The 14,983-nt window shown below is 41.1% G+C and overlaps 1 protein-coding gene across 4 annotated transcripts in view; it reads right to left on the reverse strand.

Moving 5' to 3' along the window:
• Positions 1–14,983, reverse strand: part of Frmpd4 (FERM and PDZ domain containing 4) — a 623,066-nt gene that overhangs the window by 14,280 nt on the left and 593,803 nt on the right. For all 4 annotated transcript variants that reach the window (XM_076562913.1, XM_006973177.4, XM_076562914.1 and 1 more), the window contains 5 exons: positions 12,633–12,769; positions 7,682–7,808; positions 5,076–5,165; positions 4,330–4,512; positions 2,232–2,370 (listed from right to left, as the gene is read on the reverse strand). In XM_076562913.1, the coding sequence (XP_076419028.1) occupies positions 2,232–2,370; positions 4,330–4,512; positions 5,076–5,165; positions 7,682–7,808; positions 12,633–12,769 (676 nt within the window). The remainder of the gene's footprint in view (positions 1–2,231; positions 2,371–4,329; positions 4,513–5,075; positions 5,166–7,681; positions 7,809–12,632; positions 12,770–14,983) is intronic.

The raw sequence follows: 14,983 nt of genomic DNA on the forward strand, positions 1-14,983 counted from the left end.
CACAGATTTTTTTCTAATTCTTACTTCCCAAGCTACATTTTTAGTAGAAGTATATGGATGAGGACACTCAAACTTTGAGAAATTTGAAAATCCATTAACACTTAAAGTGGCCTGGAAAATCAAAGCTGCCTTCTCAGCATCTTTTTTCCTTCTCTTTCTTTCTTTTGGTATGAGTACCCCTTATCCATGGCTAAAACTCCTGTGTTTCCCAAATATCATAATAAAAATTACATGAGTCTATATGTGTATATATATATATTACAGTGAAGATTTATGTTTTGGACTCAGTTTGAAAATGAAAGGATGTTTCCTTTTTTCCTTTAGAAATAGTTACAATGAATTTTTTCTCAATAATTCTTAATTACATACATGCACACGTGCGTGCATGTGTGTGTGTGTGTGTGTGTGTGTGTGTGTGTGTGCGTGCATGCCATTGCAAGCATGTAGAGGTCTGAGGACAATTTGCAAAATCAGTTCTTTCCCTCCACCATGTGGGTCCTGGAGCTCAAACGCAGAATTTTAGGTTTGGCAACAACTGCCATTACCCCCTCAGCTATCTCACCAGCCTTAGAATTCTTTCATTATTATTATTATTATTATTGCTATTGTTGTTATTTTCAGACAGAGTCTTGTTATGTAGCTCAAGCTGGCCTGGAGTTTTCTATGTAGCTCACTCAGGCTGGCCTCAGACTCATGGTACTCCTTAATGATTTATCACTGAGTAAATCCTGTGTACTTGGATTGCAGGTGTGTTACTATGTGTAGCTGGCAGTTGTCATTTTTCTAAAAGCAGAAGTCCTATTTGTAGGACCCTTGATTCTAATTTTGTCATCGTTCAGTAGTTCTGACTTGTATGGTAGCATCTATTAGCCATATTTATTGGGCATCTACTGCAGAGAGAAGAAAATAATTATAACTACGTGCACTCACTGGAATAGTCAATTTAAGACCTATGGCCCTCCTTGCTCTCTGGGAGAATTTGTCCTATCAAGTAGCTGGAATGAACTCTGTGATACTTTTGCCTTTTCAATGTCTATATTATGGCTCCCACATGGTGAAGGGTAGAAGAAATTCCTTCTAGAACTTCCAAGTCCAAACCATGTTTGGTGGCTCACACTGAGAATCCTAGCACTCTGGAGGCAGAGCCAGGAATGCCATGACTTCAGATTAGCCTGGGACATAGTGAGTTCCAGCCTAGCTTGGGCTATACACTTTGTCACTAAATAAATGCATACATACATAAGTAAATTAGTGTAAATTAGTGAATTCATAAGATGTCAAAGCTCTAGTCTAGGAGTTTAAAGAAAAGAGAAACTCTACAGCAGGGGACTTAGTTCTCAGGGTCCTGGACAAGTAACAGTGAGGCAATAAATATTTAGTCACAGGACCGTGACAGTAGCTTAGTGTCAGAGTGTCTGTCTAGTATATAGAACTAGGTGAGGATTTGGGTTCCATCTCATAAGCACCAAGAAAAATAAAGAAAAAAAAAGAATAGGAAAAGGACTGTCAAGAGTTCACAGCAATAAAACCACTGCCTTTGAAGTGGGTACCTGTCATTTCCAAGTTACATTCTATGTGCGGTAGGTAAATTGGCATGTTTATCTTTAATAGTTAATCAATGCTATCAGTACTTAATGGCTTTGTTTTATATTTGGATATTATATTTTTTTATAGGTACAGCTCTAGCTTTTCTCTTTTCTTCATAGTAATGGGGATTGAAACAAGTGTCTCACATGTGCTAGGTAAGCACTCTACACAATTTCCGTGTGTGTGTGTGTGTGTGTGTGTGTGTGTGTGTGTGTGTGTGTATGGAGGCACGAATATACCATGGTATGCATGTGGAGGTCAGAGAACAACTGTAGGTGTGGTTCCTATCTTCTACTGTGTTTACGGCAGGCTCTCTTTCTTGTTTGCTGCTGAGCTGTATACTCCAGGCTGGCTGGCCCTCAAGCTCTCAGGGATTGTTTTGTTGCTGCCTCTTATTTTGTTGTAGGAGCACTGGGAATACAGATACATATTATGTGTCTAGCTTTATGTGAGTTCTGAGCATTGGAACTCAGGTCTTCATGCTTGTTTGGAATGTGCTTCTCATCTCCCCAGCCCGTGGAATCAGCATTCTTAACTATAAGACTTTACTATTGAATTCTGTTACTGATTACTATTGTTGGGTAAGTTCTCAAAAGGTGGGTACGAGAGTCCGTCAGCACTTCATGAATTCAGAAAGAAAATACCTGTGTCCTGTGTGCCTGCATTTTTCTTGTTGGCCATGTTAAATATTGACCTCCTGGAGTCCACAAGCAGCCGGTAGTATCCAGCTGTCAGACAGGCCAGGTTCATGGCGTCTGATGACTCCATAAGGAGTGTGATGGGCTGAACAACAAAGAAACACACAAGGAAGAATTTTTAATTAGTCTTCCTGCCTAAAGTATTTATACATGCTTATGAACTGTAAGCAAAGGAAGTTACTGAGCGAACATTCCGTTGAAGCAATGTAATGAGGGGAGAAACTCAAAGGCAATACAAGGTGCCTTACTGAGAAAACATTCAGGAGACACAATTGTCAACGCCTGCTTCCTTCATAGCGGAGTTGACATAACTGGCAGAAGAGCTCTGAGAGAAGCAGAAGACCTAGCCTGAGCTGCACTGCCACATAGGGAGGAGTGAGAGGAGTGGATTAAGGGTATTAGAAACAGTGGGAAAGGGTTTCTGCGGAGCAAATGAGAATGCACCCGTTCTTTGCAGCAGGAAAGGAGGTAACCATAACAGAAACAACTTTGAGTTCACATTGAGTTCACATGTGCTCTCTGTGCTTATGGGAATTCATGGACTGAATTTAAAATTCTTTTCCAACTCATTCTGGAAAGAAATGAGTACCAAGCCTCATGAAACATTGATTTTCTTTTACAATAGCTAAATGTCTAAAGAGTAATAGTTAAGGCAAAGTTATCTCAGTTACCAAGAATCAAACCCATTACATGAAAACCTCAGAAATATTAAATTTGAGATTTATGAGATTGAAGAGATGGCTCTGCTTGAGAGCTTGTACTGCTCTTCCGGGGGCATCTGAGTTTGGTTTCCCACACTTCCACCTGGTGGCTCACAACTGCCTGTAACTCTAGATCCAGGAGAGCCAATACCTTCTTCTGGCCTACAAAAGCGCGTGCCTACGTGCGCACACTTTAAAAATCTTATTTAAAATGTGGATTTGCGGTGAAAAAGTGTTAAAGAGAAATAAAATTCAAGTCACAATTTTCACTATAACTGTGTAGAAAGTGTCAAAGAGGGCTAAGAAAAGGATGTTTCTAAAAGAAGTTGTAAATTTACACAAACATAAACTAGAGCTGAGAGCTGGGAAGAACCTGCTAAAACTGGAAACAATGAGCTCATATGAGGCCACATATCATAGGTGTGGAAGGAAATGCTCATAGGACAACCATTCTCATTGACTTGCAAGGATGTGTTCTAGTTGAAAGAAAGAGCAAAGGAGGCAGAAATAGGGGACTAGAAAAAAAAGCAGGCAATAAAAAGGCCAAGACAGCCTTCTCACTCTTAGGAGTAGGACACTGGCCAGGTTCCATGGCTTTGGTTATTGTAACAACATTTCCCATCCAAAATCCATGAACTGTCCTTTCCACATAACTGAAGTTTCTGCTTAGTCTCTAAGCTACCCATTATCTGTCAGTCCAATCTCAGTATCTTGGGCCATGAACTAGGATAGGCACTCCAAGAAACTTGCCATGCTTGTGTTTGGCTAGGAAGTCAATTGGAGCCATCTAGAATTAAGGACATGACATCCCATGTGCATAGGTGACACGTGAACCTCCATTCTCTCTGTCATGGTAATCTCTTCCTGCTATAGAGCATGCTAGTACATTCTGATTTGCTCTGCAGAAACTCATTACAATCATGCCAGTCCTTTGATCCATTTCTCCAGCTCTGCCATAGTGGGGGTGACTTTAGGGTTGGGTATCCCAACTTAACCAAAGAGAATGAGAATTCTAATTAAGCTAGGGGAACTCTCACTGACTCCCTATGTGAGTCTGAGAAGAAGGGTCTGAGAAATGATGACTTGCTTTTTTGTGCATAGATGGAGAAACTGTGCCCTAAGAAATATAGCAACCTATCCCCAAATCACACAGCAACTTAATGAGTACTAGAATACCTGGAATGGAATTGTATGGATTTATTTTTTTTTATTTTTTCACAATATGTTATCTTTGAGGCCCTGCATATATCAGTTTTTTTTTTTCCTGTATGCTGACTGCCATCAATGTTATCAGAATTGAGCTGTTCAAGCCAGGACCATGGGTCAACATTTGAAAGGCTCACCTTCACATCTAGCACGTGCAACTCCACCCTCACCAAATTCTCCTCTTCAGTAAACATTTCAATCCTGTTGACATGGCTGAAGTCAGCTAAAAGAGCCACCAGATTGGTTTTGGTGTTTATGACGTGGCTTATGCCATACCGGGGACCAACCAGAAGAGTCACTTCTGAGCGCTTTTCTGCCTGCTGAGGAAAAGAGAATGACAGAATATTTCAAAGCCTGGACTTCTGAAGCACTATGTAAATCTCAATCTGAGAGTCTGTTTTCATAAGATCACATTGTTTTCTTTAGAAAGTTTTTCTGGGTCACACTGTACTAAATCATCCAATTAGAAGGACTCATATATGAGTATGAGATGTATCAGTATGGAGATGCTGATAAATTATGAATAACATAGAAAATAAACATTATCATGATACAATATATTTATAAACATCAGAAGCATTTAGAAGTGAAACTTGCAAATTCTTTCCCCTTCTGGCTCAGGGATTGAAAAGTCATCATTGTTAAGAGTCCTTTGATTTCCTTGTTTCTTTGCATTTCTTTTGACAGGGACTGCTACAGCAACACTATGTGGTTTGAACGTTTCTCAAGCTGTCTTCAGACTATCTTCAGACTTCAATCCTAATCAGGAAAGATTGCCAGCCTCTGTGTTTTTGTTACCAGGGACAACTCCTTGAAGACTGCCCATGCCATGATATTTGCGGGCCTCTGCGGCTCCAAAAAGAAAGGAAGGAAATGCAATTACCACTAATGTTGCCTTGAACACACGGCCTCCATATAGTCGCAGGTCACTGAGGAACTTGAGATAGTGGACCTTGGCTTGCAATGCAGACAGCTAAGGAGAGAAAAGAAAACTCAAATGTGGAAATAAAAGCACAAGAGAAGGATGCTTTTTTTGAGACATGGTTTCATGTATCCTAGGCTACCCTCAAGCTCACTATTTAGCCGAGGATAACCTTGAACTTCTTATCCTCTTGCCTTCAACTCTAGAGTGTTGGAATTACTGGTGTGTGCCACCATGCTCATTTTATACAGTGCTTGGGCAGAGTCCAGGGCTCTGGATTGTCTATCAATTGAGTTTCACCTCCAGTCCCAAAGGATGCTTTTACTGGGGAGATGGGATGTGAGAAATACTCTTCAGTATGAAGGGTAGCAAATTGCTATAGCCTGGATTTTCTGGTATCAAACTGCAATTTGACATCAAGATTCAAGCTTGACTGTGTCTGGAGAAGTGTGTGTGTGTGTGTGTGTGTGTGTGTGTGTGTGTGTGTGTGTGTGTGTGTGTTGGGGTAGGTGCATGGGTTAGGTCATTTAACAAGTGAGAACAAAGTAAGACATGACTACCCACTGGGAGGTTACAATAGGCAAGGGACTTTTCAACAGTGATTAGGGGCAAAGGAATGTGGTATGTGGCCTGTAAATTCACCAATAACACAGGAAACTCACCTGCACATAGAATTTGTGGGGGTTTCTGAAATCTATGCACAGTCTTTAACAGGCTTGCTCGGCCTCCCCTCTCAAGTTTCTTCCACTCTTTTCAAGTTTTCAGGGAGAATGAACTTTCTGAACTCCAACCACTGGAAAACTGTCTGAGGTTGCTATGTAAACCCTTGTTTTGTTAATTCAACTCTGAAAATCTGTTGAGAATTCTCTGAGTTGAATTACAAATATCCAGGTAGAACCAATTTTTATAGAGACTTCAAAATTGTAGGCTTTTACATCATTTTAAAAAAGAGGAATTTGACTAGAAATGTGTCCTTGTTTCATATTGAATGCAAAAGGAATGTTTGTCAGGGTGAAATTTTCAACAAGGTACAGATGATCACCATTAAGTAGCAAAGATTGTAAAATTCTGTTTCAGCCATGCATGACTTTCCAACTCTTGATAACTATAATGACAGGTATTGCCCTTTGTGTAGTTGGGATTTTGCACTGTTCACTCACTCTAAATCTCACCAAAAACCTGAAACAATTTCTGCAAACCACTCACTCATGGCTAGAAATGCTACTTTTTATAGAAAACACACACCAACACACACACACAAACACACACACACATAATTGGTACATGATAAATGATAGAATAAACTAAAATTGGTGGTTGCCAAATTATTACAAGACCAGTAGACCAGGCTTGAAAAATAAACCAAATCAAATTAGTTTTCAAAACAGAAATCAATTTTGGGCAAATAAGAACAAAAACTGTAAAACTGAAGTGTGTGTGTGTGTGTGTGTGTGTGTGTGTGTGTGTGTGCATGAAAGACAGAGGACAACCTCAGGTGTGATTTCTCAGAAGCCAGTCACCTTGTTTTATTGGAGATGGTATCTCATAGGCCTGAAGTAGGCTAGGCTGGCTGGCCAGTGAGTTCCAGTGAGCCCAAGTGAGCCTCTGTCTATCTTCCCAGCACTGGGATTATAAATGTTAGTCACCACATGGGTTCTGGCATTGAATTCTGGTCTTCCTGCTTGTGTAGCAAGGGCTTTACCAACTGAGCAATCTCCCAGCCCTGAGAATCATAAAACTCTTGACCCGAGGTATCTTGCTATTTTTCTGAAGCTAAGTACTCACAGTGAGGTGATAGGAGACATTTTCCTTTGAAACTGGGAAGGAGAATGTGGCTGAGAGTGTATTGAACATGATTATATGTTTAAAAAAAGCTTATGGGGTGAAGCTTTATAAAAATGACAGACAATAAGATACTAAGACCAAAGAACTACCCACATGGATGGTGAGTTGTATTGGGGTCAGGCAAGTTTCAATAGCCCATATCAGCTGCAATATGTATGCAGGCTATTTGCTATTTTATAGGCTCAGAGATTTAAGGCTCCTTGTCCTTCTACTTACTGGAATCTTTGCTCTCTCATTACTTCTAAACCATACCTTTCTTTTTCTGACCAGCAGTATACTTTTAAATGGTCTTTGTGTGTCTCCTCCTTAATGAAAACAGAAGTGAATACAAGGATTTTAACACCAATGATTAGTAACAGAAATAACTTTGCTTTGTCTTTCCATTGTAGAATTTAATCCAATGGTTGTCACTAGGAATGTTGGTGGTAGTGATTTAGGGCATTAGGGCATATTTGGTAATATCTGGACACATTTTTGTTTGTAGTAATTAAGGGAGGGGTGACACTGGTCAATAAGTAGTTTCCAATTTGTGAGAAAGAAATAGATTTCTGGAAGGATCAGATGTTTTTGTTCCTTTTAGACATATCTGAATAGTGTATGAAGTTCTTCTTGAAATATGATGTGCCAAATGTGTTCTTCACAGGCTAGTTTTAAAGATATCTTGAATGCATGCAAGCCTCTCTGTTTAAAATCTAGATTCTATTAGGATGTAACTGGGATACCTTTTTACCCGGTGGTACCAAGTTTTGATTTGCTTTGACAAGGTGAGAAAGTGCTTTCTTGATGTTCTTCTCTTTCATGCTCTGCAGCACAGCAGATGGAAGAAATGTCTCCAGTCCCCATTCTTTCCTGCATCAGAAAGCGCATCATTCATTCCTCATTCTTGTGATGATGACTTATATAAGACCAAGTGACACTCTGATGTTTGTTAGAACAAGTGGACTCTTGATAAGACAGGGAAGCAACCTTTAGTTTACATGTAAAAAACACATTATTGGATCATTGATACACATATTCACATTTAAAAAGAAATGTACATATTCCTCACTCTGTAGAAAGACCACTTACAGCCAGGCAGTGGTGGCGCATGCCTTTATTCCCAGCACTCAGAAGGCAGAGCCGGGCTGATCTCTGTGAGTTTGAGGCTAACCTGGTCTACAGAGTGAAATGCAGGACAGGCACCAAAACTACACAGAGAAACCCTGTCGGAAAAAAGACCACTAACAATGGACATTAAAGAATCATTTTGTTCAACCAATTTCTGAGTCTCTTAAATATATCCTATATTCAGATATTTCCAATATGCTTTCTTTGCCGCCCTCAGGTTGACCTTACTGTCTTCACTGGTTGTGCTTACCTTAGGGATATTTGTATCTTTATTTTAAAACACACACACACACACACACACACACACACACACACACACACACACACACATATATATATATATATATATATATATATATATATATATATAACACATACACATATGGGGGCCAGTGCTATGGCTCAGAGACCTAGAGTAGAATAAAACATGGCCGACCAAAAAAATTAAAAAAAACAACAACAACAACAACAAAATCCAAACGTCAATGAAATGTTTCCTAACAATATTCTACTATACTCATAGATTGGTGCATAGTCCAGTCATCATCAGAGAAACTTTCTCTGAAAGCTCATGGGAGTAGATGAGGAGACCCATGTTCAAACATTGGTCAGAACTCGGGGAACCCCATGGAAGAGGTCAAGGGAGGATTGTAGGAGCTCGAGGGGATGGAGGACACCAGGAGAACACAATCCACAGAATGTACTAAGCAGGGCTCATAGGCGCTCACAGAGACTGAAGAGACAATCACGGAGCCTGCATGAGTCTGACCTAGGTCCGCTCCGTATATGTTATAGCTTGGTGTTCTTAGGAATTTCTAACAGTGGGAGTGGAGGCTGTCTCCAACCCTTTTGCCTGCTTTTGGGACCCTCTTCCTCCTACTAGGTTGCTTTGTCCAGCCTTGATATGAGGGTTTGTGCCTAGTCTTATTTCACCTTCTTATGCCATGTTCAGTTGATATCTCTGGGAGTGCTGCTCATTTTAGAAGGGCAACAGAGAAGCAGTGGATCTGGGGAGAAGGGAGGTGGGGAGGTACTTGGAGGACTGGAGGAAGGGGAGGCTGTAGTTAGTATATATTGTATGAGATAAGAATAAAGAGAAAATTCAAAATAAAAAGATAAAACACACACACATATAAAACACACACACACACACACACACACACACACACACACACACACACACATGGGGGTGGGGTGTGCAGCACTAAGGCAGGAACCGAAGGCTTTATTCATGCTAATAAAGTGCCCCTGTTCTATATTATTATCTTACATGAATGTTTTTCATATCATTTTGCCTTTAAAAATACTTTCTTAGAGAGTTTTCTACAACATATTTTGCTCACAGTGATCCCCACTCTTCCATCTTTCCAGGTTTACCCCCTTCTCTGTCCACCTAACTTCCACTTAACCCATGAATACTGACTTGCACTGTCCAGACTTTCTTGGACGTGTGTTTTTCCATTACCATATCCTTATGTCTCATCTTTACACTCAGATCACAAATTCCTTGATGGTTGGGATTATATTTAACACAAATTAGTGCTTTCTACTATCTGATGCAAAAACTACATACAATGCTCAATCAATATTTGATAGAAGATCTGATGGCTATCCACACTTCCTAGTGAAGCTAGTTATCTTTGCGAGGTTCTGGTCTACATCATGTTCTACTTGGGAAGAAGTGGCTAGACAGGAGCAGAAAGATGTGCTAGTTTTCTGAAGGTAGGGTCTCTCACTGGCTTAAGACTCACTGATTAAGCTAGGCTTGCTGGTCAGTGAGTCCCAGGAACCCACCTGTCTCTGCCTCACCAGCACTAGGAATCCATGCCCATGCTACATGGATCACCAGCTTTTTAAGCATGAGTTCTAGGGGTCAAATTCTGGTCCTTGTGCTTATATAGCAAGCACTTTAGTGACTGAGCTGTGTCCCCCAGCCCCCCAAATGCATTTTAGTTGTCTGAATAAGTTCTTGAGTTGTGTAGGCACCTTTTCAAATGGCAGCCAGTTTTATCTGTACCCAAGAACTTTAGATAGTAGAAGGAATATGTGAATGTGTCCAGCTGATATTGAGACCTGTTTTTGAACAGACAGTTTCTCAGACTACAGTCATTATGTGTATGCCATGGATGAAAAGGGATGGACAACTCGGGAGAGTGAACCATATGGGAGGGTTTTTCATCGTTTAGGTGGCAATAGGTACATTTGTAATTGACCAGACAGTGGCAGCAAATTGGAGCTCTAGTTTTCCCCAAGCCAGGCTCAAAAGCCTGTTGAGAAAAACCCGCAGGTTAGGTAGTGTGGCATCATGGTACTTTACAGGTAGCCCCTGGAAAAGTGCATTTGGAAAAATGGGATTGTATTCATTTGTCTGTGTTTTGAGCGTGGATGGGGAGAAATTCAAGGCTTTTAGTATGGTGTTGAGATATGGATTCAGTCTGGCCATAAGAACTGACACACGATTCACCTTTTTGTTAGCATAAAGAGCTGCTGGGATGAATAAGTGGTATTTGCTTTAGGCTAGAGAATCTCTTGCTGAGAGACTGAGCCTTCTCTCTTAAAGGATGACCCTTAAATAGATGCATCAGCTGGAGGCAATACAAACCATCTATTTTCGAAGAAAATAGGGTCTTTCTTGGCCAAAGAGGGATGCTGGTAGTAAAAGGGCATCCTCAGCAAGAGAAGGCATCCAAAGTTTACAAACAAGATAAGCTTCACAGAGTCAACTTTGCTGTGTGACATCTTTGCCAGCCACTTCATGGTTCCTGATTGTGGCATTCTTTTCTTCAAGATTTCTTTTTATTTGATGTGTATGAGTGTTTTGCCTCCATGCTTGTATGTGCACTAAATACATGCTTGGTGCCCACAAAATGCCAGAAGAGGGTGCGAGTTTGCACTGGGACTGGAGTTACAGATGGTTGTAAATCACCATATGGGTGCTAGGAACCAAACTCAGATCCTGTGCGAGAGTAGCAAGTGCTCTTAACTACCTAGTCATTTCTCCAGCTCATTCTTTTTTTTTTCTTTTTCTTTTTTCTTTTTGACAAGGTCTTATGTAACGTAGGCTGGCTTCAAACTGGTGATTCCCCTAACTCAGACTCCCTCAATGCTAGGATTATAGGTGTGAGCCACCAGGCCCAGCTCATCTCCTGTTGTGAACACTCTTCAGAAAAGGTCTCTCTGTAACAGTGGTTCTCACCCTTCCTAATGTTACGACCCTTTCATACAGTTCGTCATTTTGTGCTGACCCCCAACCATAACATTATTTTGTTGTTACTTCATAACAGTAATTTTGCTCTATTATGAATTGTAATGTAAATATCTGTGCTTCCTGATGTTCTAAGGAAACCCCTGTGAAAGGGTCTTTCAACCTCCAAAGGGGTCGTGACCAACAGGTTGAAAATCACTGCTCTATAACCACCCTGGCAAGAGAGGAAGGATTCTAAAGAGACATTTGTGCCCATCCTTTGTTCTACCAGACTATTAAGACAAAAGAACCCCTAGGAAATGGAATTCTTCTAGGAATATCACACTGGGAGAAGGCAATGGCTGAAGCCTCATCCATGCAGCGGAGGAACTTGCCTCCTAGGAAGAAAGTTCACCCAGTCCCCACAATTTATCTGAACACCATGCCACAGACAGCCGACAATGACGAAGAAATGGTGAGCCAGACCACACCTTGACTAAGACTGCCGAGTTACATAGAAGACTTGCCTTCTCTTAAAACTTACTTAAATCTAACCTCATGTCAGGACCCTGAATACAGACAGACTCGGGTCTTTCTTTGTTCCTCTTTTCAGTTCTACCATTTGAAACTAATCTTCTTTTTTTCCTATTACTTGTCTCTTTAATTGGTGTATTTTAGAGGCGTGGCCAAGCCTAACTAGGCTCCAACAACAATTCAGTCTATCACACAAACTAAGGCACAAGAGTAGTCCCATTGCTTGGGATTTAACCCTGTCCCAGCCCCACCCCTGTCCTGTGATTGAGAAAGTAACAAGCCACTTAATCATTTTATACCTAGTTTACTCATTTATCTTTGAAGCAAGTCCTATGTGCCAAATGTGCTGATACTATTTTTTTCCTCATTCTGAGATGGGATCTCAGGAAGTTGCATAGCTTTGCCTTGCACTTAGTCTGTAGCACTAGAACTTGGGATTCTCCTGCCTCCGCTTCATGAGTAGTTAAAATTTCATGCCTGCACCACCAGGCTCTGCTGTTTGTTCATCTTGGTGTTTTGGGGGACAAAATCTTGTTATGTCGTTCCAATTGGTCTTGTACCCATACTTCTGCCTCAGTATGCTCTATCGATAAAGTTGATGGGATGACAGAAGTGAGCCATCATTCTGGGGCTTACTCTCATTAAAAAAAATACTTTCACCTAGCCTGCAATTTTCTAAAGGTGGATAAAGTGAGAAATGGATCTTTTCTAGTATAAAAGACAAAATATTTGTATTTTTGCCACTAGTTTACAAATAGTCGACGACAAGCAAGATGAACTCCGCAAACAGATACAAAAAAGTAAAGAAAAACCCACAGCATCTCACTGCATTAAGTGTGAACACTTACTCAATGTATTTGAGGGAGATTTTCTGCGTCTGTTTGGTGGTGACAGTGGCGATGTACATTTGTAACGCGGCCAGCCGCAAGGCAATGTCGTATTTCAGCTCGGGTCCAAATCGCTCCTGAACAACGTCGTTACAACTCTGTGAAGAGACCAGCAGAGGGTGCAGTTCATCAGAGCATGGGCTGCCTCGTGCTCCCCTTTAGAGGAGCAGGTGACATGCATTCCCCCAGTGTTTCAACCTTCACTTCTAAGGCACTGAGGCTAAATGTGGAAACATCTCCACCGTGCTGCTTGGAGCCGAGTCAGTATTTAATTGCACAAACACAGACCACACAAAACATTTAACAGCCATCGACAAGCTGTTATTTAAATATTTAGCTTTTTGTAAAAAATAATTAGGAATTTAGGGATGGAATTGCCAAACACAGGTGCTGCAGCTGAAGACAGAAGCATGGTGGAGGAATGCAGTTTTTGCTGCTGGACTTGGAATCCTGGCTTCCAAACTTCATTCATTTCACATAAGGTGTGGCCTTGGGCAAGTTCCTAACTTGATGGTGCCTCACTTTTCCTTTCTCTAAAATGGAGTGATAGTGTTCTCTAACAGCAGGGTGTTGTGAGGACTAAAATAGTTGAGCTGTGCTTGGAAGCTGTAAGCACACTTTAAAACATTTATTGATGTTATTCTTATTCTTACTTTGTGTGCTACTGGGGGTTTGCCAGTATCAAAGTCCTGGCTTTGCCAACAAAAGCTATCACATTTGAAACCTTACCATTTATTTGAACTCTTGCCCTTGGTTTATTCATCTGTGAGTGGGGCTCATAGGAACTACCTCACTAGAGCTGCTTGAGGATTATAAGAGGTGTGCTTTATCACAGGGCATTGGTGTATGCTGTAAGGGTAGTTATTAAAACCTTCCATTCATTTCAATGTCTACAGCCCTCCCATTTCAAATGTGTGATTATGTGGGAGTTATTCCACATCTCTTGGAATCAGTTGTTTAGTTCACAGAGTTTGTGGCTAGGGTGAAAATGTAGGCCATGTATGGTGCTACACCCTATAGTTTCAGCTACTGGTGAAGCTGGGATGGGTGGATGTCTTAGTAGCTTTTCTATTGCTGTTCTAAGTATCATGAACAAGGCAACTTATAGAAGGGAGAGTTTATTGGGGGCTTACAGTTCAGAGGGTGAGTGCATGACCATCATCGCCTGGAACATGTCAGCAGGCAGGCAGGCATGGTGCTGGAGCAGTAGCTGAGCACACTTATTCAAAAGGAGGGCTTTTGAAACCTGAAAGCCCACCTCCAATGTCATGCCTCCTCCAACACGGCCACACCTCCTAGTCCTCCCAAACAGGTCCACCAACTGGGGACTGTTGCAGGAATCTTAAAAGGGATTATTAATAAAAACAAACCTGGAACCAGCTGTTGGGGTGAATGCTGGAATATCAGAGCAACAGAACAAGCCACAGCCACCTCACCTTGCCAATTCCTCAGCTGATCCTGTTTCCCCAGATTGGAAGCCTCTGAGTCCTCATCCAAATGGATCTCAGCTGAACTGCTTCTTGAAAGCCTGAATGGTTAACCAGCCTAGTACCTGGTTTTCACTCCTTATACATCTTTCTGCTTTTCTGCCATCACTCCCTGGGATTAAAGGCTCGCTTTCTGGGACTAAAGGCGTGAGTCACCATGCCTGGCTGTTTCCAATGTGGCTTTCAACTCACAGAGATCCAGAGGGATTTCTGCCTCTGGAGTGCTAGGATTAAAGGCATGAGTGCCACCATTTTCTAGCCTTTGTATCTAGTGGCTGTTCTGTCTCTGACCCCAGACAAGTTTATTAGGGTGTACAATATTTTGGGGAACACAATACCACCACAGGGAACCAAGCATTTAAATACATGAGCCTATGTGAGCCATTTTCATTCAGATCATCACAGTGAACTACAAATTCAAGGCTAGCCTGAGCAAAATCACCAGACTGCATCTCAGTCAACCAAACTGGCTGAGCATATGTTTATACAATGCTAAGGTCCCATGTGACAAGAGAGACTAGACTTGAGTAGTGTATTCCTTTCTCTTGTTAGGAGCAAAGCGGGGAAGTGGACAGAACATGCAGACTATGTAAGCAGATTTTATATGTGTGCTGAGTTTTATTTTGAAAACTGGGTTCTAGTTAGAGAAAAACATACCCCCTTTCCTGCATCCTTATTGCATTTTTTGCCTTGTCTCAAGTAGACATCAAAAGGAAACACATGCTGCAATTATTTTTACTTCCTTTCTAAGAGAAGCATGGTAGTAATCACACCATATACTGAATTTATGAAGTTAAGACCATGCATGTAATATTTAAACACTGC

The sequence above is a fragment of the Peromyscus maniculatus genome, chromosome X, assembly GCF_049852395.1.
Source record: "Peromyscus maniculatus bairdii isolate BWxNUB_F1_BW_parent chromosome X, HU_Pman_BW_mat_3.1, whole genome shotgun sequence".
Lineage (NCBI taxonomy): Eukaryota > Metazoa > Chordata > Mammalia > Rodentia > Cricetidae > Peromyscus > Peromyscus maniculatus.